This window comes from Ailuropoda melanoleuca, chromosome 14, assembly GCF_002007445.2.
Source record: "Ailuropoda melanoleuca isolate Jingjing chromosome 14, ASM200744v2, whole genome shotgun sequence".
Classification (NCBI taxonomy): Eukaryota; Metazoa; Chordata; class Mammalia; order Carnivora; family Ursidae; genus Ailuropoda; species Ailuropoda melanoleuca.
In genome coordinates, this window is record NC_048231.1 from 58,564,947 (window position 1) to 58,591,091 (window position 26,145).

Genomic DNA, 26,145 nt, shown 5'->3' on the forward strand with positions numbered 1-26,145 from the left:
AAGTTTCAATAGAAAATTTACCCCCTTTACCTTACCCTGAAACAGCTAAAGAGGAAGGCACTGGCTCACTCAGCTAACATAGAGATGTTCTGCTTGCTTTTTGAAATGCCCATGCTATGTCTGCTTGATGATTCCAGGTGGCCATATGCTACGTCAGCTCCAGGCCCCACTCCAGCAATGTCAGCTGTGAAGGGGTGTTTTTCAGTGGACTTCTCTTGTACCTCTGTGACTCTTTTGTAGGTGCTGATCTTCTGAAGAAATTTAAGTTTCTAAAAGGTACGTCAAATTTAGTGTCTTTTCCTTGTGAATGCCGTTGTTCCCCCGGACAAAACAGGGAGGTGAAACATATAAAAAAGCACTTTAACAATCGTTTTTACTAGTAAGTTGAACACCTTGCTTTTAAACCAGGGCCACAATTTTCTTAACTGGGGTGGAGGTGGAATCAAGTTGTTGTTATGCCAGGACAAAAATGCAGATATACGGCCAGAAATGTGACCACATTGTTTGTTTTTGCCACTATTAATTTTAGAAAGGAATGATGCAATGTAAGCAGAAATAATGCTTCTCAAATAATCTAATTTTAATAAAAATCAGGTTAAGAGTTGTGATTCTGGTATAGAAGCTAAAGTGGCTTCAACAGGTATGCACTATACAAAAGAGATGTGCCTAAGAACACACTGCACATTAAGCATCACAATCATGACAAAATGACCTCTGAGGTCAGTGAATAAAGGAGGATTCAGAATATTGTGCACAAGCCACTGTGGAAAACAGTGTAGAGTTTCCTCAAAAATTAAAGATAGGATTAATCATATGATCCAGTAATTCCAGTACTGGGTATTTACCCAAAGAAAATGAAAACATTAATTCAAAAAGATATATGCAGCCTGATGTTTACTGCAGCATTATTTACAACAGGCAATATATGTAAGTAACCCAAGTGTCCCACCATAGATGAATAAATAAGGAAGATGAATTTATATACAATGGACTAACTCCACCATAAAAAAGATCTTGCCATTTGCAGCAGCATGAATGGGCCTAGAGGGTATATAATGCTAAGTGAAATAAGTCAGAGAAAGACAAATACCGTAAGGTTTCACTCATATGTAGAATTTAAGAACAGATGATACTGTGTGTATTTATATATGCATAAAATGCACCTGAAGTGGGGGAGGGGGGTGCCCCCGGGGTACATTTGGCATTATCAGGAGACATTTTAGATTGCCACACTGGAGGGTGCTGCTGGCATCTAGTGAGTGGAAGCCAAGGATGCTGCTAAACCATCCTACAAGAACAGAACATCCCCCCATAATAGAATTATCCAGTGTTGCTAAGATGGAGAAGCCCTGGACTAGAAACACAGAACACTGGTTTTACCAATGGTCACCACAGGGGAAGGGGAGATTTTTCACTGTGCACTCTTAAACTTTTGAATTTGTAATACTACTTAAATAAAAAATAAAATTATAACGAATAATTGTGATAGGTCACTTACCTATATGTTGGTTCTTAGATGTCTTAGCTTAGACGATATAATCAGAAAAAGATGGTAGGTTCTTTATAATTTCAATCCCTGAGCCTAAGATGCATTTCTGTCGTTCTTCTGAAGGTGCTACCCTGTGTGTCATCTGCCAAGACAGAAGCTCCTTACGCCAAACAATTGTCCGCCTAGAGCTAGAGGATGAGTGGCAGTTCCGCCTCCGGGACGAGTTTCAAACCGCTAATAGCAGCGATGACAAGCCCCTCTACTTTCTTACTGGCCGCCATGTATGAGCTTTTGAAGAGACCAAAAATAGCAAAGGGATGCCTAGGTGGGGTGGGGCAGAAACAATTATTTAGGATTTTTTTTTTCCTTTAAAGTACAATCACTGTGGAGCAAAGTGCAACATATTTGTTCTCCAAAGAAATCCACCCCTCCAACCCCAATCTGACCCAGGTCTTGGGGGGTACCACTCGCTTTCAGTTCCACTGTCAGGACCTTAAGTTCAGGTTAACTCCACCCTAGGCAGTTATGCAATTACTTAAGACATGGTCTGCCATGGGAGTCTGAGGAGGATATACTTTGGAGAACGAACATGGAATTTGCATTGTTTTTTCTACTACACTACGTTAGGAGGAAAACGGACTCTCGGCATTAGCTAGCCCGAATGTGTTACATGAGACTCACACCGTTGGTGTGGAATTAATTGAAGATTAACGTTTGAGGCCTGAACCCTCAGTTTCTCTTCAGATCTGTACTTTGGTACAGTATTACTCAGGGGTCTGAAATGATAGAATGTAGAAGATATTTGTATTTTAAAAAAAAAAGAAGTAGCTTTGTCTTTCTCTGTGCAGTGTTAGTTTAAGATTTATAATCTTATATGTATTGAAACTTTTGGCAAAATTTCCACAGGAGTTAAAAGTTTACTATTTAAACTGAACAAACAAATCAGTAAATGCAGAGCAGGCACTGTATGCATTTATGCAGCTTCTCCTTGCTGAAATTCCTTTGCTTTTTTCCCTCTTTAAAAATGTTTCCAGTCTCTAAGCACACTATGTCTATGAGAATATGGAACAGAGTTTAATCTTGTACAAGGAGATCCTAATTCAGTAGTTGAGCCAATTAAAGAGCTTTCAGCGGTCACCATACCCACCCTGTTTGGTTGGAATGAAGCAGCTGGCACCAAGAAGGCTAAAGGTCGGGCTACGGTTCTGTGCGGAGTAGAAGTAGTTTGTTTCTTTTCAGGGCCTCAAGCAATGCTTCCTTTAAAAGATATACCAAATGAGTATCAGCTACCTTATACTGACAAGACAAAAACTGCTGAAATGGGAAACAGAGCCAGAGAGGGAGAGAGACAACTGTTGTAATCCTACCAGTGATTCTCTCTGTGAAGAGTGAGAAAGATTCCAAAAGTCTCTGACTCACTAAAATCAGCAGGGAATGTTTGTTTAATATCAACAGTATACGTTTCTACAGGTTTCTCACCAATATATTTTAATCAAAAACAGACTTTTAGAAAACGTTCTAGAACGAAGTCTATTGGAAGTTTATGCTTAAATTACTCCAGTTCTCATCACTAAACAATCTCTTTGACATTTTTTCTTACTAGCCCATATGTACCACTTAAAATGGCCATTTTTACTTGAATTGATGTCTTACCTGTGGCCTGAAACTACTGAGAGGGGGCTGACTAGGCCTGCATTTACTTAGAACAAATAATGTTAACTGACCAGCTTTATTGGCCTGTGATAGCAAGGAGTTTACAGTAGTGAAAAGATGGAATGTACTAATCTGAAAATGGTTTGCAGATCTCTTGGTTTTTAATATAGCTACTTATGATGCTTTAAATGTATTTTGAAATGAGCAATTCCTTTAAACCCCATTTTTTTAAATTGTCCTTCAAAGAGGATCTGCCTTATGTATTCTTTAAAAATACTCCTTAATTTTAGTACAGCAGAATTTTTGGTAAAGAGGTACGTTTTGAAGCAGGTTGATTTAGATATGAATGTATTTCAGTTGTTCCTGTTTTGCTGAAAGGGCCTAATGCAGACGATATCAAGAAACCCACTGTTTGTGCAATATTCCAATAACATTTACTATATAGAGCAAATAAGATACTTGAAATAATTCCAAAACAGTTGTACCTGGGGCAGATGGCCTCTCAGGGTTTCTTCTGGCTTTATGGCTTCAAAGTCTAAAGCATGTTTTTTAAAGTAGTAACTTAGATGCAGGTACTCCATGGCTGCGCTCTGAAAAATCAAGTAACTGATCTCTTATATACTATTTAACCCCGTGGAAGAGAAATGCTAGAAAAAAGCCAAAAGACCATAACCCCAATGATGGAGAATTCCAACTGACAAGCCTATTCTTTTCAATGCCTATATTACTAAGGTTTGGATCTTTTAAAATCCCCTTATCAGTGTAATTCTTTAGAGAATGTTAGGTCCTTCTCCTTTAAGGATAAAATTGCACAAGCACAGGACACCATGATTTGTTAATACATACCTTGGTGTGTTCAGCTTCAAGCCTTGCCATCCTTTAGAACATTGTGGTATGAATGTGTTTGCTAGGCCTGCATAATAATTGATCTATAGACCTGTTGAACCTTGCCATGTAGGACAGTTCACACAGGTTAATACTGAATGTAAACTAAAATTAGAATGAGAATTGTTGTATTCAATTATTTTGGCTGTAACTTATGCAGTTGCTTTTTGTGATTTTTAGAAAAGGAGGCACCTGTGTTACTTTATTACTGTAAAATTTTCTTAACCAAAATTTGGTGAATTTCACTAGTTGGTCTACCTCACATTTTGTTTATGATTCTAAATTGTCTTACATTGTGTCTACAGTATGTTGTCCTTTCATTTAATTTGGTGAATGTATTAAAATTCTCTCCCACCCCCCCCCAAAAAGACAAAGTTTGTTTTCTTTACATGAATTTTCTGGTATGTTCAAAAGTGGAATGAGCTCCCTACCACTGGCAATGTCCAAAAAAGGCACAAAGTCCACATATCACAGGTTAGATGACTCTAAGATTTGATTATTCTGGCCTAACAGTCCAAAAAAGTGTTAAATAAATATTTGTTGAATGAAAATCTGTAGCTTATACAAAAAAGATATACACACTTTAAGTATCTACACACCATGCCCATTTGCAGAGTTCCAAATTAAATATGGATGACAGATCTACAAATTATTATTAGAGATTAGAAATTGTATATCCCCAATCTTTTATAGATGGCAACTACACTTATTTTGGCATCCTCAGAAACAGAACTTTGTGTTGTGAGAAGTGTGTAGTATGACAGAAGGTGTCACTCTCCAAATTATTTCCCAACTACCTACTTTTAAGAATAACTGTTATTCTAGAAAAATGCCTGTCAGTTCGATTATGTAGAGTGCTTAGCACAGTAGACTTTGATAAAGAACCATGAAAACACTCTTCTAGGCCAAGGACCCTTGGCAGTTTACCTCAGGAAGGGTGATAAACATTTGTTAAGTGTGGTGACAGATTCAGAAGCAAGCAGAAACTGCCAGTGTTCCACTACATATTCCAAAGCAGCTGCTCCACTGGAAGGACCAAAAAGCCATGAAACTCGGACTGCCGTACCTTTGTATTCAGCTACCTAATGCTGGAACAACATCGAGGCAACAAATCCTCTTCAGGCCTCTCTTTAGTTATGGAAACTGACCAGTAAGCTTTCTCTAGGAGAACACTGCTCTAACACTGAGACCCTGGTTTTACTGAAAGAAACCATCACTAAAAGTGGTTTCAGGAAGGGCCACTGAGGCCAAGGTTTAAAGCCATTCACATAGTAAATTCCTTCTGTTCTTTACTGTCAAGTACTGAGCTAAGGAAAGCATCCACTTCAGTGACTATGACAGCAGATGGAGTACGTTAGAAGAAAGAGAAAGCAACAGTAAGTTTTCTGACCACTTCTTTGTTTTGTAAGTAGTGTATTTTATTTTTACTAGAATGGTGTGGCAGGAGGAGGGGTTATTATAAGACAGTATCTTCCCTTTATGTGCCAAAGGCCCAAGAGCCATGAGAATAGGTAGAAGACAAACGTGTATCTGCAGTCACTCTCCAGAAACCAACTGAGCAATCTTAACTCCTGGTGAAATACAGCTAGGGATAACTATATCTGGGCAGCCATGCAATGTAAGCCAGAACAATTAAAATGTCACTGCATGTCTATTGTACTTATTGTCCTTATGACAGTCATGCTTCATTCGTAAAATAATTTTTTATAATTCTTGCAATATATAATAAAACCGATGCATGTCCATGTAGAAAGGGCATAACTCGTAAAACCTTGTGAATCCTATCTATACTTGTAGTTCCTTTAATGTCTATATACTAGACATTTTTTTTTTAAGACTTTTGAGAGAGAATGAGAGAGAGAGAATGCGTGCATGCAGACATGAGAGAGATAGAATTTCAAGCACACTCCCCACCAAGTGTGAAGCCTGATGCGGGGCTCGATCTAACGACCCTGAGATCATGACCTGAGCCAAAATCAAAGAGTCAGATGCTCAACTGAATGAACCACCCAGGTGCTCCAGACATTTCTGTAATGAACCAACAACTATTCGAGGGCAGCTGACAAATTCACAGACATATTTATACAATCACAATTATAGAGTCACTTCTTTTGAGGTTTGACTGTGGCCATTAGTGTATACTCACTGTGTCTGATACTGCCTCCACCACTCCGAAAAGACCGCTCTTCTTTTTCTAGCGTCATTCTTCAGCCTTCAAATGTGATGTGATAGTGCTGACCATTCTTGATTTTTAAAACTCTTCTTTTGGTTTCTACCATTCTCTTCTTTCTGATCCTGTTACCTCTTCCCAGGTACTCTTCTCTGAGACTCTAAATGATGGTGTTCCTCACAACTCTCTCCCATCCTGTCATTTTACAAACCCCATGGTAGGGACATCTCTTCTAAACCTTTGAATATTTACATTAATAAATTTCCTTAGTTCAAACTTCTCTCAAACTCTAGGTCAACATATCCAATTATATACCAAACAGGTATCTCCACTTGGAGATTCTGTAACCACCTCAAAATCCGTACCAAAACTGAGCTCATCCTTTCTGATCCAATCCTCCCAACATAATTTCCAGTATTCCCTTCTCAGTCAATCCATCTATCTAGTTACCAAATCAAAATTCCAAATTACCCATGATCCTTCTCCAGTTGATTATCAACTCCTTCAATCTTCAATTGTATCTTCTCCAAGTTTATCTGTCTCATTAACACATCACAGCTTTAGTTCTGTTTCAACATTTTTCACAGACCGCTACAGTAGTCTCTTAACCTTCTAAGTTCCAGATTCCTCATTGGAGTTGTCATGATAATAAAATAATGCAGCACTATATAGAAGGTGTGACACATAAGCAAACACTCAAAAGTTAGAAGTCATTAATACTATCCTTAGAGAAATACCTAGATTATAAAAGTTATTTGAGGGGTTGTGTCTTCAATATAAACATGAAAATAATGGTTTTCCTAATAACTAACATTTAAACCAACCAATCAATGTATATTCTTTACTCCCAGGTCTCCTTGAAACCACCAAGTTTGGCTCCACAAAGAAGCATACTATGGCTTCTATGGAAATTAGGTCTATATTATGAAGTTAACACCTACTAGAACATCTATATTATTCCTGAAAATGTCATCCTCTTCTTAAAAAGTTACGCTCCCTGTCAGGCAAATGAGGACACCAGGGATGACTAGAATAGTTTCAAGTCCAAAGGGAAAGGGAGTGTCAAAAGTCAGACTATCACGATGAGTCAGAGGGAAATATTTACACCCCTACAAACAGAGTACAGAGCTTTACACCACTCTGTATGTTTAAAAAACATATATCTATAGGGGGATAAAATACACACCTGCTAATTTAAAGCCCTAAATTTTAGCTGGTTTTTAATGGAGATAGGATTATTTCAGCTCATAAAAATAATCTATGTTAAGTGATGCTTCATTCTTGGGCTATAGCTCTTTCTTTCACTGAAAGACCAGAAAAATTCTCATGTTAGGATTTTGCCTTTTGAAGACCAAGTTCAGAATTGTTACAGACATACTGGTCCTCTGGCAAACTGGTGAAACTTCTAAGAAGTCAGTGTTTTAATTCTATTTTAAGGTATCAAACTTAACTCCCTGAAAAAGCACAAATGACAACACATTATCATCACATTTATCACTTAGAAAAAGCTATCAAGTATTTTATTATTTAATTCTACATTATATACAGGTCATAAAAGGCCACAGCAGTTTTTCAACATATAAACCCTTTAAAAGTAGAGGGCACTATGAAGGATAGACAAGTATCAAAATGAAGTCCAGTAACTTGGGCATATACTCAGTGTAGTATTTCTGAGGAATAACAAAGCAGATACCAAGTCATCCATAGTCAGCTTACAACTATTCCACAGGTTTTTATAAACCTCTTTGGGATTTGTTAATAGCCTAAGTGTGCCCAGGTGCCATTTATTTTAAGAAATAAAACCAGAATGAAAAGAATAAACTTTAGAGGGTACTTTCTAATTCTAGTCACTTTATAGCTCTCCAAGAAGAAAAGCCTCAATTCTTTACCACCTTCCACTTCTTCGTGCATCAAGAACAGGAAAGAAAGAAATGGAAGAAAAACCTCAATATTCCAAATTCTTCCTGCTTATTTGAAACTTTGCCTTTTTGCAGGGGTTCCTTCAAAATGTATTTCAGGCCCTTTAAGAATTAGCTTTGAATTCCTTAACATGCAATATTGCACCCTCCTTGAATAAGAACCAAAAACATTGGTTTCCGCTCTGTAAAAATACAATCTTTAAAACTATAACTGGTATCAGCAGATCAATATAAAAAAATACAGTACCAAGCTACACTGGTATATTTCCATATTAAGAACTTCAAAATATACTTATCACTGAGACCATAGTCCTTGCATTAGTTTTCAGTCCACTATGAACAATTATCTGCTGCATGTAAACATGTCTAAATAACTATAGATAAAATACATCAATCATAAATTTCTGTAAAAGATAATAAAATATCTTCTTTAAAAAACAAAACAATAATAAGCTATTACTGCATTGTTTCCAATTTTATGAAAATGGAACAACCTCATGGTTGTTGCCAGTCCTGAGTTCATTGTAATAAAAATGGCCCTAGTTCCTGGTTAAAGTCAGCAACCAATCCATTCTCTTCAGTAGATGTCTTCTAGTACTGCAGGCACGAATTTGTTTTAGGTGCTATTTTGTCCATTAATAAAATTATATACCAGAAACTGACCAGTGCCACAGTACTGTGTTGCAAATAGTTTTCCATCAGGAGTGGGATCTGAGAAAGCAATTTCTTCTTTACTCAAATATGAGCCATATATAAAGTTACTCCTATTAAAAAAAGGGGGGTGTGGAAGGGTAAAAAAAAGAAATTAATATTTTTATCATTAAAACTGGAAAAACCTATCAAATTAAATTTGACCAGTAAGATTTTTTAGGTAATGTTACAATGTTCTAAAAATTGTTGAAAATAATTTAGATTAATAATCTGAGGTAAAAAAAATTTATTATGAAAGTAACAATGGTTTTAAAAAACATTTGCCCAACACCTTTTCATGATAAAAATATGCAACAATTCTGAACAGAAGGAACTTCCTCAACCTCATAAAGACTGTCAGGGAACATCAAAGTTAACGTGAAAGACTGAAAACTGTTTCCCAAAGATCAGGAACAAGGTAAGCTATTCAACAGTGTACTTCCTGCAGGCTCTACCCAGGGTAATTAGACAAGGAAAAGAAATTAAAAAGCAGATTAGGAAGGAAGAAGTAAAACTACCTCTTTCTGGAGATAGTTTTGGATGATCTTATATATATAAAAATCCTAAAAATTCACAAAAAAAAAAACCTATCAGATCTAATTAAAAATGAGTTCAACAAGGTTGCAGGATACAAGAGCAATATTTAAAAATTAACTGAATTTCTATATACTTGAAATTAACAATCCAAAATGAAATTTTAAAAACAATTTCATTTATAATAACATCAAGAAAATAATACTCAGGATTAAGTTTTAACAAAAGAAATGCAAGATCTGGAAACTTAAATAAATAGAAAGACAGGCCATGTTTATGAATCACAAGAACTACAGCTGGCTTTGCAGAAATTAAGCTGGTCCTAAAATTCATATGAAATTGGTAGAGTCACTAAACAGTCAAAAGAATCCTGAAAAAGAACAAAACCGAGGAACTCACACGCCCTTATTTTGCAACATACTACAAAGCTACAGAACTAAAAACAGTGTGCTATCGCATAAGAATAGACTGATGGAATAGAACTGAAGAGTCCAGATATAAATCCTCACAATCAGTGATTTCTGACATGGGTGCCAAGGCCATTCAATGGAAAAGAACAGGCAGTTTAACAAACGGCACCAGGACAACTGGATATCCACATGAAAAAACAGAATGCTGTTGGATCCCATCTCACATCATACACAAAAATTAACTTAAAATGGATCAAAGACCTAAATGTAAGAACTAAAATTATGAACTCTTGTCAGAAAATACAGGTATAAATCATTGTAGCCTTACATTAAAATAGCTTCCTAAATAGGACACCAAAAACACAAGTGACAGGAGAAAAAGATACATAATTTGGAGTCCAAAATTAAAGACCTTTGTGCTTCGAAGGACACCAAGATGATGAAAACACATTTCGACAGCTGTGAAAGGTAGAAAATATCCACAGATCTTATATCTGATAAGGGATCTGTCTCCAGAATATATAAAGAACTATTACATAAGAAAAAAGATATACTAATTTAACAATGGACATAGGATTTGAATAGGCAGTTCTCTAAAGAACATCCATAAATGGCCAATAAGTACATGAAAAGATGCTCATTAGCCATTAGGAAAATGTAAATCAAAACCAAAATGAAATAACCACTTCATACTCACTAGGACGGCTAAAATTAAGAAGACGGACACTAACAAGCGCTGGTGAGGATTGGAGAAATTAGAACCCTCATATGTTGCTGGTGAGATTGTAAAATAGCACAGCTGCTTCGATAAGCAGTTGGGCAGCTCCTCAAAATGTCATACATACAGTTACTATATGGCCCAAAAATTCTACTCTGAGGTATATACCAAGGGAAATAAAAACATGCAAATACTTCTCTACTTACCAAGGGAAATAAAAATACACAAAAATTTGTACAGGAATGTTCACAGATTATTCATAATAGCCAAAAAAGTGCAACCACCCCATACCATGTTCATCAACTGATGAATGGATAAATGAAATGTGGGATTTTATCTGGCAATAAAAAAAGGGATGAAGCACACGAATACATGCTACAACATGGATGATCTTTGAAAGCATGCTAAGTAAAAGAAATTAGTCACAAAAGGTCATATCTTATAGGAATCCATTTATATGAAATGTTCACAATAGGAAAATCTATCCAGATATAAAGTAGATTAGTGATTGCCAGAAGGTGGGGGAGAGGGAAATGGGGAGTGAGTGACTGCTAATGGGTGTGCGTTTTTGGGGGACAGTGATGGAAATGTTCTGGAATGAGACAGTGGTTATGGTTGCACAGCCTTCTGAATATACTAAAACCCACTGAACTGTATAATTAAAGAGATGAGTTTTATGCTATGTAATTATATCTCAATAAAGCTGTTATTTCAAAATAATTTTTTTTAAATTTAGCCAGGATACAGGCTAACAGAATTTTCACATTGTAATCTTAACAAGGTGAGCTAGGTGCATAAGAAAGAACAATAAATGAAAAAAGTAGAAACTCTACAGAAGTTTTAACAGGAAGCTTATAGGGACATCTTACTATCACACAGAACAAATGCAATGGCTATACTGTTAAATGTTTTTATAAACTAGAACCATCTTAGGGTTGTCTTAAGACGTAAATTTTTATAAGACTTGGAGGAGCAACGCCCTCATATTTAGGACTATTATTTAAGTAGCTGCATTTTCCAGGTTTTGTTCTGAAAAAGCTAAAAATATACCTGCCTCTTGTCATGAAAAGGGCAGGTAGACCTAGGTCCTCCTGGATCACTACTTACAATAAAGTAAGAGGGAAGGACCAGAAACACATTAAGGTTCTAAGATTCCTAGAGCCTTAGGATCTCACTTACAATGATGGATTACTTTGAAAGCTGTTATCTATAGATAATAGCAGACAGGGATCCTAGGAATAAACAAAAACAAAAGACTGACATGAACACCTCATCTGCGTGATTAATTTGAACCTCCATTAATCCTTTGGCAAAGGTGCTTTAAAGAACAAAAAACAAAACATGCAATTTATCTGAGTCTTTTCCTCTACACCTTTAATTTAAAATCAAGCAATAAAAGCAAAAAGAAAAACTAGTAGGAGACTTAGATAATTTACAAATAATATTCTTAATTTAAGACCAATTTTTCTGGGGCGCCTGGGTGGCTCAGTCGTTAAGCGTCTGCCTTTGGCTCAGGGCGTGATTCCAGCGTTCTGGGATCGAGCCCCACATCAGGCTCCTCTGCTGGGAGCCTGCTTCTTTCTCTCCCACTCCCCCTGCCTGTGTTCCCTCTCTTGTTGGCTGTCTCTCTGTCAAATAAATAAATAAAATCTTTAAAAAAAAAAAAAAAAAGACCAATTTTTCTAAAAGCAATTTTAAATTAAAAAAAAAAAACAACTTCCCACTTTATTTGGTTATCTTTAAAATTCTCCAATATTGAACACTTTGAAATAACTGGGTTATTTTGGCCTAATATCACAGTTACAAGTAAGTAAAAATAGTTCAATAGTATTTAACTCATAGTGCTTCCCCCCCCGCCGATTAACTTCACATAAAAAACAAGGATCAGGGGCGCCTGGGTGGCACAGCGGTTAAGCGTCTGCCTTCGGCTCAGGGCGTGATCCCGGCGTTATGGGGATCAAGCCCCACATCAGGCTCCTGTGCTATGAGCCTGCTTCTTCCTCTCCCACTCCCCCTGCTTGTGTTCCCTCTCTCGCTGGCTGTCTCTATCTCTGTCAAATAAATAAATAAAATCTTTAAAAAAAAAAAAAACAAGGATCTAATACACTGACAATCTCTTGCAAATTTTAAATTAAGATAAAGGTTATACATTTAAGATTAAATGCCAATCTTAATACTAAAAATCTGCTTAAATCTTAAAACTACAGAAAACAACTTGAAGAATTACATTCAAGTTACCTTAGGCATTCAATCATGCGAGAAGCAATTTTCTTCCGACGCATCATGCTGAATACCCATATCCGACTGATCCCACAGATTGCGGGCTCTGGCAACGTTGAGCAGCACCAGGCTTTTTGCCTTTCAAATCTGACTTTTTCTTCTTCTGACCTGATAACTGGATGTTTCTCTTCTATAACTCTGTAGCCCTAAAATTAGAGAGAAAAATGTTAAAGTGAGAATATTAATTAGCTAGTACTGACCTTAGTGAGGTTGCTACATTTGTCTGGCTTAACAAGCTATTGGGGCCACTTATGCTTTCACTCCCACTTTAGGAAACAGACCTGAATCTACATTCTGTTCTAATTCACTTACTAGTTATGTGACCACAAAAGCAGTTAACAAAGTAAGATTTGGGTTCCTTATCTATAAACTAGAGATATCTACCACTTCTCTCAGAAAACTGTAGAGAAATTAAATAAGGTAATACATACAAAATATCTGCCCATCATGGATGGTCCATAATGGCAATGAATGTTATTTTTTGCTCTACCTCCCACATTCTTTTTTTTTTTTTTTTAATTTATTTGACAGACAGCCAGCGAGAGAGGGAACACAAGCAGGGGGAGTGGGAGAGGAAGAAGCAGGCTCCCAGCGGAGGAGCCTGATGTGGGGCTCGATCCCATAACGCCGGGATCACGCCCTGAGCCAAAGGCAGACGCTTAACGACTGAGCCACCCAGGCGCCCCTCTACCTCCCACATTCTAAGGACAAGCAAAAGTACATGTCAAGAACTTAGCAGTTGTAACAACTATTTCTGTGACTGATGACATAGTTCTAGGGTTCACACCTCTGCGGGAGTAAAGACTAGAATGGCAGAAGAATAAAAAATTTAAAAAGCTGCTTTCCCCACATTTGCATCTCTTTGAAAAAAAACTAAAGTGCTTTAAAAAACATACTATATGTCCTCTACCAGTCTAGATGGACAACAGCCAGCCTGACGGAACATGGTACAAATCTTAAAACAATTAGACATACAATGAAGAGTTAGCAAACAAACATTACATAGCTATCTTCTAAACACTGCAAAAGTCATCTCTGGAACTAGGTAGAATAGAAATTTTAAAAATGCAAGGGTACACTATGTAAAATTAGCTCAATTTCAATATGGTAAACTCTACAATTTGTTTTATATCTTTATATCCCCAAATTACCTTATCACAGCTATTCATTTAAATCAATTTTGTTAATATAAATAGCAAGATTCATAAAGCTACACAATTTAAGACTGATTTTTAAATTAACATATAGAAATTAACCTGAAGACTTTGACTTTTTCTAAGAAAATTTTATGATAAAACATACATTTGCAGGAAACTATTAATATACAAAAAGATACCAACTGAACAAAAATCAAATCCAATGTGCACTGAATTCAAAAACAAGAACTCAGCAGAAAAAAGACAAATGTCAGATGAGGTATTCCTCAAAATAAGCAATGATTAGAGTCTAAAATCCTCTGTTCTCGTAAGTTGGTCTGTTACTACAAAACTTACCCAATGTGAATATATACCCCTTTTATTGTGATTCTTTTTTGTACACTTTGGCTCCTAAATACAAGTCAATTTCTCACCTAGAGCTCAAGCAGAGAAGTGATGATCTATTCTGGGGGTGGACAACTTTTTATAAAACAGAGTATTTTAGGCTGTGCAGCCCACCGGGTTTCTGTTGCAACTACTCAACTCAGTCTAGTGTGAACCAGCCAGAGACAGTATGTAGGCAAACAGGCATTGCTTATATTATACCGTATTTATGTATTATATTGTAATTATATTATAATAAAATTTTATTTACAAAAACAGGCTGGATTTTGCCCCGGGCAACAGTTTGCCCACCTTTCCCTTATTCCAGTGCTGAAGTAATGATGACAAACATTACGTTAGTATCCAACATGGGAACTTCCTAAACAAAATTTAACAATACTTTTTGATTTAAAGAATTTTTATTTTATATACTGACTTGAGAAACTAATGCCCATGCAAGATACAATTCTGCTTAGTAAAAGCTTACACACGGCAATTCCAACACTCACGTGCTTCCCTCTATAAATGTTGTAAATTTACCAGGATTATGTTATTCAAGATTACACAGTAAACTTGTTAGACACCAAATTACATACGAACACTCTTTAAAAGTCACTTACCCACTGGATATGTTCCGCAATTAGGCAGCCAACTACTTTTTTGTCATTAGAAATAAAGAGAAGTGTTTTAGTTCTGGAATAGCACATTAGTGGGGCCTGTTGGAAACCTAAATCATTATCAACCATCTCTCTAATCTCGTCAACCTGCCAAATAAAGAACAGTATTTTTTGTAATAATGAAAGAAAGCACTGTATACACGTTAAAACATACTATTTCAGTTCAGTAAGTTGAGTATATTATTCCAAGCAGAATATTGCCTAAAGAAGAGTTCTTTTGCAATGATTATGCTAACCAATAACTGTTTTTCAAGGCCTGTGGAACAATGTGCAAAATGGGGAAAGAACTGGACAGTAATGCCAAGCCCAGCAGTCTAAATAACAAGAACAGTGAGAGCTCCTACAACAGACAATAAGGACTTATTAAATAGAAGCATCATTGGTTTGAGAATTGGAGAGAACTTCACTGGAATCACAAGGCACTTTTCTTCCCAAGCCTTAATTAGTACTCTCATCAGTAAAATGGAAGTGGGCACAGAGGAAAGGAACACATGTTATTCCTTAACAACCACTAGCCAGATACTATGCAAAGCACTTTATAAATATTATCTTACTTAAATCCAACATCTCTTGGGGTCTATGATCCCTCATTTTACATATGCAAGAAAGAAAGTTCAAAGGTAATTTTCCCATGTCAGATACTGGACATCTAGAAAACCAAGGAGCAGAGCTTTGAATCCATAATGCTAATATGGCATCAAACTGTGCTTCTTCTAGTCTACCTCCTAGAACTGTGGTCAAGGTCAAATATGGTTAAGCTCGAGTTTTCTGGAGATTCAAAGTCAAAGGTTTTGGTAGGTACTCAATCATTAGTTCCTTCCCCAGTTAAAAAGTAAAATGCAAACATTCAGTCCAACATTCACCTGTGTTATTAAGTTTAAAATGAAAATAACCCCTCAGAGGGTTAAGTATTCATACCTCTGACATGCAGAATACCATGTAATACATCCCTTATTCAGGGATGAAAACTCAAGTCCACCTATTCCCAGAACACATCCCATAACACAACTCACAATTCATTCAGTTCCTAAAGGCAAATGACTCACAATTCCTTAGATTTTAATTTTTAATCCATTATGGATTACTAACTAGTAACATACTATACTGTTACTAAGATTTTGCCCTGAGAAACTAAAATGAGGAAGTTAGCATTTACTGAAGATTCTTAGTTAAGTCTGAATGCCACATATGGTGGTGTAGCAAAGTTCCCACTGTTCATTTCCAATGGTACCAGCTGGAATTCCAAAAATTACATAATTTAATTTTCATTTAGTCAATCACTAACCCAATATTAATTAGCAAGTATTTGTTTTTGTGACAAGGATCAATGTTTCAAATACAAGACAGGTGGCATGGTTATGTGTCATTCTAAATGTTATTGCCTATATTATTAGGCATTGGTAGTATGGGGGCTTATTTGGTTATCTGGGATTGTCCAGTCATACATAATAGAAGATATATGAAAAATCAAAAACAAGATAAAGTAGAATATTATATTTTCAAATAATAGGGTCACCCTTTCAAGTGAAGTTTTCCTAAATTTAAAGAGGTCCAATTGTTAACCTAAAAACAGAAATAAATAAATCATTTTCCTTGTGTTTCCCAGACATTTTAGAAACACTCTTGTGAAACTAAGTTTTTCAAAAGACAACTGGACCCAATGCTTTACATTATAAGGTACTTATGAAAAAGCACAAGGAGGGTGAAAAAAACATTTTGAGCACATTATTTGAAAACGTAATTAAGTCATTTCAAAATAAGTGTATCTTATGGTTTCTTCCCTTCTAAGATACTCAATACAATACAATAAAATGATTCCAGAGTTGATTATCTCTCTGAACCTTCAAAGTATGGCACTCCAAGCTGGACTAAGCCTGGCTCAAACCAGATAAGAGGATTTCTTTAAATCTTCTACCTTATAACTATAAATCAGAATGTATCTTTTTTCTTAACATTACATGATAACCTCATGTTTAATTTCAGAACTTCTATGACTTTTTAAAAAAGATTTATTTATTTTATTTATTTATTTATGAGAGAGAAAGATTTATTTATTTATTTATTTATTTATGAGAGAGAAAGAGGAGAGCAGTGGGGGGTCTCATGACCCTGAGATCATGACCCAAGCCAAAACCAAGAGTGAGATGCTTAACCGACTGTGTCACCCACGTGACCCTCTATAGCCTATTATTATATCTTCTTCTACAAATATGCTTTTATTTAAAAATTTACTCTCAACATCAAACTTTATAATTGTTAATTTTAATTTTCTAAGTTATTGTCAAATTTTAATTGATTCTTTTTTTAATGAAAGTAATACTTTTCTCAAATTGTTAATAGATTTATTTATTTTAGAGGAAGAGAGCACAAGCAGGGGGAGGGGCACAGGGAAGGGAGACAGAATCCCAAGCAGGCTCTACACTGAGCAAGCAGCCCAACATGGGGTTCAACAGAGCTTGACCTCACAACCCTGAGATCATGACCCTAAGAACCTGACCTGAGACAAAATCAAGAGTCAGACACTTAACCGACTGAGCCACCCAAGCACACCCTCAAGTTTTTTATTTATTTAAGCAATCTCTATACCCTGTGTGGGACTCGAACTCACAACCCCGAGATCAACAGTCACACGATCCTGCAACTGAGCCAGCCACAAGCCCCTGTAATTCTGATTCTTAAAGTCACTTACATGGCATTATAAACTAGCATGCATTTTACTCCATCACTCAAATTACTGGTAACATGGTACAGTAATCAATTCACTAAAAATTTATTTCACATATCTCAGACATATTATAAATGTAAGCATAATTTTTAAATATATTCTTTAAATGCTTATTTCTTGTTTTCAGAGCTGGTGTTTAAACATGCTATGCCAGTAATGCGTTATCCTGTTAAAACTGATTACAAAATTACGTTATCCAGGGACACCTGGGTGACTCAGCTGGGTAAGTATCTGCCTTAGGTTTGGGTCATGATCCCAGGGTCCTGGAATTGAGCCCCTTGTCGGGCTCCCTGCTCAGTGGGGAGCCTGCTTCTCCTTCTCCCTCTGTCCTCCCCTGCTCTCTCTCTCTCAAATAAAAATTAGACATTATCCATTCTACATGAAATTTCACCGGACATTTACCTTTTTCAGAGCATACTTTGGATCTTCAGGAAGAACCATTATTATCCTGCCATCAGGATATTCAGCCAGAATTCTTTCTTTTTTCCAACCCTAGATATAAAAAACATGAATGAATTTTATGCTATCATATTTCATTCATTAGATTCACATATAAGAAGAAAAACATACTGCTGTATTTAAAAATTGCAAGTATGGAAAAATATTCTCATTAATGTTTAACTAATAAGATATGATGAATCAGCTTACAGTAGGTACAATGCAAACTAATTTCTCTATACTACTCATTCAGAAATCTAATACCACAAGAATATTCTTATCACTTCCCATTTTAAATTAATTTTGAAAATCACGCACCAAAAACAAGCCCCTTAAAAGTCAGTGATTCCCAGAGCCTAAAAGATAACTCTCCCAGTTTCTTGATAAAAGAATTTAACTCTTCAATTTCTTTGGAACATGGTTACCTCCACAAACAAACACTCATGGTTTTATGTCTGGCATGCCAAAGACCTCCAGGAGGTTTTAAATGAACTGATTTGCATGCAGTAGCCCATGTAGTAAGGAATAGTTTTATTCTTATTGATCACAACTATCAAAGTCACAAGAAGGAGACTAGAAAAATATAACTACCTTCTAAGAATCTAATAGGGAAGGAGAAGCTACGTTGTGTGTATCTGAAGTTAAACATACTCAAAAAAAGAGAGGTAATAAACTCTTCTTCAGATCCACACTCGTGGTGATTAATGAGCAGAACCTGCATGAAAAAACAAACAAAACAAAAGCCACTTAAATCTAGTTAAGATGGGACTGAACCAGAGGTTAAAACTAGGAGCTTTGAAGTTAATAGTGTACAGAAGGAATGAGCTTAACTGGTTGTTTCATTTGTCTTACCCAACCAACTTTACATTAAAAAAAAAAAAAGAAAGAAAGAAAGAAAAAGGGCCTTTCAAGAAGCAATACATACTTCTACTACAGAAAACCATGATCTTCTGAGATCTTTTAAAACTATGAAAGCTCAATAAAACCAAGAAAAAAGTAACTACATTTTTAAAAAATATTATGGCAAGTCAGAGAAGAGGTTGATTTTCTTAAACAATTTAGGATGATTTTCTGAGGAGAGGGGCAGAATCCTGGGGACAGAAAGTCTAGTAATAAGCTTGGTAAATGTAATGATCTGAAGTATTTAAAATGAGAATTTGTTTAAAAAATAAAGCACCCAAAGATAAAGTAAACTTCAGGTGATTATAATTATGATTGGTTAAAAAGTTCTCAAGGCTTGAAAGGGAGCAGAAACAATAGCCACAGAAGTCATTTTTTTTTTCAAATTAGAAATTAAATCTGAATTTAAGTAAACAATTTTTTTTTTTTTAGATTTTTTTTTTTTATTTGGTAAATGTAATGATCTGAAGTATTTAAAATGAGAATTTGTTTAAAAAATAAAGCACCCAAAGATAAAGTAAACTTCAGGTGATTATAATTATGATTGGTTAAAAAGTTCTCAAGGCTTGAAAGGGAGCAGAAACAATAGCCACAGAAGTCATTTTTTTTTTCAAATTAGAAATTAAATCTGAATTTAAGTACAATTTTTAAAAGATATAAAAGATATCACCTCTTTAAAAACAAATTTTTATTACTATGTTAATTTGGGAAATGCTTTTAAAATAAACCCATTTTCAATAAAATGAAAACAGAGACTTTTCATTTTAGAAGTTGAATTACAAATTCAATGAAGAACTAGAAAATTTAACCTCCACTTACAAGAAGTCATAGTTCACGCCTGGGTGGCTCAGTCAGTTAAGCATCTTTCTCCAGCTCAGGTCATGATCCCAGAGTCCTGGGATCTAGCCCCGCATTAGGCTCCCTGCTCACTGGGGAGCCTGCTTCTCCCTTTCCTGCTTCCCCTGCTTGTGTTTTTTCTCTCTCTCTCAAATAAATAAATATATAAAATCTTTAAAAAAAAAAAAGTCATAGTTCCTGAGCTGAATTATCTAAAGAAAATTTGGTAAGTTATTTTTCTATTATCTTTAAAAACAAAAATGCTGGTCTAACGTCATTATATTGCACTACAGGCACTGGAAAAATTATTGTTTTACTAACTTTTTAGTATTAAGCTTTCTCTTTTAACAACTTGACACTTGCATACTCATGCAGAAAATCACATCACAATTGGATTTGACATAATTTTATATTTTAAATATGCCTCTGTTTCTTCATGTACATATAAGCAGCAGGAATTTGCAAAGGGCAGATTACTATTTTTTTAAGTTTCATGAAGACAGCATATTTTAGTGAAAACTATTTAAGAGTTCTGGAGTAAAAGTTCAGGGTTTAGGGATGCCTGGGTGGCTCAGTCAGGTGAGGAACTGCCTTCAGCTCAGGTCATGATCCCAGGGTCCTGGGCATGAGCCCCAAGTTGGGCTCCCCGCTCAACGGGGAGCCTGCTTCTCCCTCTCACTCTGCCTGCCACTCTGCCTGCTTGTGGTCTCTGTCAAATAAATAATTAAAAATCTTTAAAATATTTTTTTCAGGGTTAAAAGCCTTGTTTTGTTGTTACTAGTTATATGACCTTTGGCAAATCACAAACTCTTCTTTCCTGATCTAGGCTATGTACAAAATGGCTGTCATCACCTCCATCACTTAGTTGTAAAGAGGGTTGCATTTAATTTTTGAAACTTACTTGAATTTTTTGAATGTATAGTGTGACTTACTGGCCTGCTTTGGTTGTGATTACCCTGTATTTAACTGCTGGTTTCATGACCCTGTCATCACATTTTTTTTCTTTGTAATTTCCCGGCATGATTTCATAAAAGCCATATATATATATTTTTTAAAGATTTTATTTATTTATTTGACAGAGATAGAGACAGCCAGCGAGAGAGGGAACACAAGCAGGGGGAGTGGGAGAGGAAGAAGCAGGCTCACAGCGGAGGAGCCCGACGTGGGGCCCGATCCCACAACGCCGGGATCACGCCCCGAGCCGAAGGCAGGCGCTCAACCGCTGTGCCACCCAGGCGCTCCAAAAGCCATATATTTTTATACTGTATCGTGGACATGAAGCCGAAATTATTTAGAATTTTCCTCAGCATTCTCTAGAAAATAGACCTTCTATTTTTCTTAAAAAAAAAAAAAGAGGGTTGTATTTAAGATAATTCCTCACATAGAGCTGCCACTCAGCAACTTCCATTTTACCTTCCTAATGATATCAAACTAAGATCAGTGCACCACTCTAAGAAAACACAAGGTAATTAATAAAAGTCCCCAAAGTCAAATACAACAACATCACGGACAGATGAAAGAAGCATGCTGGCTCATATCTGTCATATAACATACTCAAAGACATTTAAATGCCTCAACTGCAGTTAGTTATCTCTTTCTTGGAGTTAATAACCACACGATCCTCCCAACTAAAAAGTTTAGAGGGGACTATCTCCTGCTTGAAACTGAGGCAGAGAAGGTTGTGGGGGAAGGGTGCATACAATTTAGAGGAATAAACAAACAACCACAGCTTTCTGCAAAGCTATAAATTCCAATGCAGTGCATTTACTTCTCACCTTTAGCTCTAACATGTTACTCATTATCTCTCTGCTAGTGAGTAGTTTTTTCCAAACCTCAAATTTTCTTAATTCACCCATCTGGCTGTGAAAGCTTTATATTCCTAATAGCAATCAATGATTACTTATCGTTCCTTGCCACTGTACTTACTCTCGACTTTAGAAACTAAAGAATGGAAAGGATTTCTCCTCTTTTTCCATTTAAAAAAGATATTAAAAGAAAAAAATACATTAAGTAGCAGATACACTGATGTATACAATTGTCAAAATTCACCGACAAACATTTAAGATCTGTGTATTTAACTGTATGCAAAGTATACCCCAATTTTTAAAGTTCATACTAATCACTTTCATAAGAGGCTGAATGACAATACCCATGAAAGAATACCCTGAGAAATAAAACCAACAACCAGCTTTTTAAAAAATTACAATATTGTAAGAAAAAAGACATAGAGGGAGAACCTTAAGATTAAAAGACTTATTAAGAGATATACCAACAAATGCAATATATGGATCTTAATTCAAACAAATAAACAATATAGAAATTTTATTTGGAGAGCTTTGAACCCTAAGGAAATATTTGATATTAAGGAATTAACTGATTTTTTAAGGTGTTATATTCTTTAAATAACTTCTATGTAAAAAACAGTAACCTTTTCATCTTTTAAATCTGAGTGACTTTGTTTTTTTCCTTTTAGCTTATCTATATTTCCTAGTTATTCCAGTTTAAGAAAATTGTATAATAAAAGTGTTAATATACTTAACTATCCCAAGCAGCTGGTTTTAAGTGCATGTTTGGACTTCTTTTTTTTTTTTTGCAAAAATAATCGTGCTGATAATCATATACTCAGTGTGACCTTTACTGAACTTTAAAAAGTATGAGAAGTCAAATAATTAGATGGAAAAATTCAGTCAATTCAAGAAATATGTACTGACCACCTATCATGTGTGCACACCAAAGTGATAAGACTTTAAAAATCAGTAAGACCAAGATTCAAATCTAGTCTCTGCTACTTACTAGCTGTGCTGCCTTGGGCCAATTACTTAACCTCTCTAAACCTTGGTTTCCTCACCTATAAAATGGATACAAAAACTCTAATACAAAATTATTGAGAAGCTGAGGAAACATAAAATATTAAGCACAGTGCCTAACACAAATAATATACACCCAATAAATAATAGCTCCTATTACTATCATTATGTTAACAGCATTTTCTTGTAGGTTTTTTCATCTGTGATACCTTTTAAAGATTTTATTTATTTGAGAGAGAGAGCGAGCAAGCGAGCACACGAGCAGGGGGAGGGGTAAAGGATAAGGAGAAGCAGACTCCCTACTGAGCAGGGAGCCCTCGATCCCAGAACCCTGGGATCATGACTTGAGCTGAAGGCAGATGCTTAACCAACTGAGCCACTCAGGCGCCCTCATCTGTGATAACTTCACAAGGTCATTTGTTGTTTTTTTTTTAAAGATTTTATTTATTTATTTGACAGAGATAGAGACAGCCAGCGAGAGAGGGAACACAAGCAAGGGGGAGTGGGAGAGGAAGAAGCAGGCTCATAGCAGAGGAGCCTGGTGTGGGGCTCGATCCCATAACGCCGGTATCACGCCCTGCGGAAGGCAGACGCTTAACCGCTGTGTCACCCAGGCGCCCCCACAAGGTCATTTGTGATCTGGATCCTCACCTACCTCTTCAAGCTTCCTCTCTTGAAGCTTTCCTAACACATGACCCAGTCACAGGTCGTAATACTTAAAATATCCCAACTTTTACACATACTGTTCCTCTGGTCCAATGCCTCTGCTCCATACTCTCCTGGGCACAAAGGACTCCTAACTTGTTCTTTCTGATTCTACTCAAGTATTAACCTCACTTTTCCAATCTTTGTTGGATATCCTTGATGCTCTATATTCAGACAGTACCCTGTATGTATTACTACTCTAGCACTTTCTATAGGATTTAGATATGTTTACTTATCTATCTGTCCCTTGTGCTCCCTGTGATCTTACACGATGGAAAAAACCATCTTTTTAATAGTAATTTTTAAAATTTAATAATAATTTTAATAACTTTTAAACTATGGAACATGGTAATTAATAATGTTTGAATAAGAAGCCTAGAAAAAACCTACTCATGAGATTTTTTTTCATTTTTTACAGATTAAAAAAAAAAAACAAGTGCAAAAAGGTTAGTTAACTTGCTATGGTCATATAACTAATAAGAGGCTCACTAGAAAACCAGATACATCTTTCTAATTTAACTAATAAGCTCACTCACATTCTTCTCTATTATGCCACACTGACCTCAAGAACCTTAACAAATCGAACAGGATAAATAAATAATACAAATGTCTGTAGTAGAAGGTACAATCCATATACCTCTATGCTTGAAAGAAGTTTTCCTTGATTCAAACTAAACTTTTTATATCCTGAATTCAATGTTTCTGAATCTAGAATTGGTCATATGGGGTCAATTTATTTCTCTGAGCTAAATTATATCTCACACACAATATATTTTGTTGAAAGTAAAAAAGTAAAAACCTATAGTTTATTATTCAAGGACTCTGGAGCCAATTCCATTACTTAGTACCTATGTGACTTTAGGCAAATACATATCCTTCTTTCTGCTTATCTCCTCATTTATAAATTAACTGTAACTACTTCATGATTTACTAAAAGAAATAAGGAGTTTCATATAGTTAAAAAGTTGGATCAGCCCCTGGTAGACAGGAAGCCTTTAATTAATGTCATTTGCTAGTGATACTGTTATTACTATTTCTCCTAAACGTAAAATAATTTCTATAGGAATTTAAGTTTTATATTAGGAAAATCTGAGTCTATTCTAAAGGCACTTTATGGACTTTTCATTTTCTAGGTATATTATGACAGCAAGATTTTTCTGGTTTGCTGCAATATTTAAGCTGAATGAATAAAAGCTAGAACCCCTGAAAACTTCTATTCCTCCAGTAAAACTATTTGTTTTGGTAAATCCTGTATTTTAGGACCAATTCTCTTTGATCTAGGAATGCTAAAAACCACAGGGATCTGGAGTTTTAGGATGACTAGGCTGTCAAGGTTTAAAATGAGAAATACCACACAGAACATAAGTTCCAACAAGTCCAAGACTTCATTTGACACACCACTAATATCCCAAGTTCATAGCACAGTAAATCAAGTACATAATAAATATTTATTTTTGAATGGATGGCGCATGCTTGAAGAACCAAAGCCTCTATTTATGAGACCAAAAGCTTAATCCCTCCGTGTGTCAGTTTTGCAATCCATAAAAGAGGAATGAAAACTACTTCAATGGTTAACAGTGAATTAAGTAAGTTACTATTTACAGAATACCTACAATAATTAACTACAACTGAAACTGGAAGGTTGAGAGGGGAATACTGGAAGCATCAAGGAGTCAAATGTTTATCAACATTAAAATTAAAGGCAATCAACAGAACTAAAAACAAAAATATAACTAATAAAAATTGGAAGAAAAGATTTTACACACACACATTTATATATAGTTTTATAAATGTAACCTATACATACACAGCTTGATTTACTTAGTTATGCTATAAACAGACAAAAGTGCTTTATCACTGGAGAATGGGACCGGAACTAGAGAAGACATAAGGAGGCTTTCACTTTTCATTTTATATCTTACAAAATTGGTGAAATTTTCACTTTTGGGTATATACACTGCTTTTTATAAATTTTTAATAAGGTGAATAAAAAATTTGAAGGCCACTCTTTCATTTACCTAAATTATAATCTTTTTAAGGAAAAGAATGTGAAAAGAAAATTTTCTCCACAGTAAAAGTCTGGAGAACAAATGCTCTTAAAAGAACACGTTAAAAGTATTTAAATGTTCTTTCTTGTGGGTAATAGGTAATGATAGGTAATGATAATATATAATAAAAAATTCTCAATAATGCCTTTAATAATTAAAGACCATATGATACTGAAATGCAATTTTAAAAATTATTTTGGGGGCACCTGGGTGGCTCAGTCAGTTGAGTATCTGATTCTTGGTTTTGGCTTAGGCCATGATCTCAGGGTCGTGGGCTCTGCGCTTAGCGGGGAGTCTTCTTGAGATGCCCCCCCCCGCCCCCTCCCACAGTGGCATGCACATGCATTCTCTCTCTAAAATGAATAAATCTTTAAAAAAAAAAAAAGCATTTTGGAAGGCACTCAATGATTTAGAGAGGAACATCTATTTTTTAAGTTATTTCCCATTCCTCAAACATCCTGATATGTATGTATTTTTTTAATAATAAATTTCTCTCAGGAAATGGTGAAAACTAAGTCTTAAGAATAGGTTTTCATGAGAGGTGCTTTATATGTTCTGAACAGCACAACATTTTCATAGATAAAATGATAGAGTCTTAAAACTATTTTGAAGTTAATAGTTTCAGATTAAGAAATCTGGTCTTTGGGGGGCGCCTGGGTGGCACAGCGGTTAAGCGTCTGCCTTCGGCTCAGGGCGTGATCTCGGCGTTATGGGATCGAGCCCCAACATCAGGCTCTTCG

At 35.6% G+C, this 26,145-nt stretch overlaps 2 protein-coding genes across 24 annotated transcripts in view; one reads left to right on the top strand and one right to left on the bottom strand.

The window, feature by feature from the left end:
- GREB1L (GREB1 like retinoic acid receptor coactivator) overlaps nt 1–3,972 on the top strand; it is a 259,381-nt gene extending 255,409 nt beyond the window's left edge. For 6 of the 8 annotated variants that reach the window (XM_034642744.1, XM_034642747.1, XM_034642749.1 and 3 more), the window contains 2 exons: nt 138–276; nt 1,613–3,972. In XM_034642744.1, coding sequence (XP_034498635.1) covers nt 138–276; nt 1,613–1,776 — 303 coding nt within the window. In that variant the 3' untranslated portion in view covers nt 1,777–3,972. Of the gene's footprint in view, nt 1–137; nt 277–1,612 lie in introns of those variants that run through there. The other 2 variants (XM_034642751.1, XR_004620338.1) reach the window with 2 other exon arrangements.
- A 3,719-nt stretch (nt 3,973–7,691) lies between these two features.
- Nucleotides 7,692–26,145, bottom strand: part of ESCO1 (establishment of sister chromatid cohesion N-acetyltransferase 1) — an 82,663-nt gene continuing 64,209 nt past the window's right edge. For 12 of the 16 annotated variants that reach the window (XM_011236199.3, XM_034642756.1, XM_034642759.1 and 9 more), the window contains 4 exons: nt 18,073–18,162; nt 14,889–15,032; nt 12,707–12,894; nt 7,692–8,880 (listed from right to left, as the gene is read on the bottom strand). In XM_011236199.3, coding sequence (XP_011234501.1) covers nt 8,733–8,880; nt 12,707–12,894; nt 14,889–15,032; nt 18,073–18,162 — 570 coding nt within the window. In that variant the 3' untranslated portion in view covers nt 7,692–8,732. Of the gene's footprint in view, nt 8,881–11,647; nt 11,701–12,706; nt 12,895–14,888; nt 15,033–18,072; nt 18,163–18,699; nt 18,824–26,145 lie in introns of those variants that run through there. The other 4 variants (XM_034642761.1, XR_004620339.1, XR_002144449.2 and 1 more) reach the window with 4 other exon arrangements.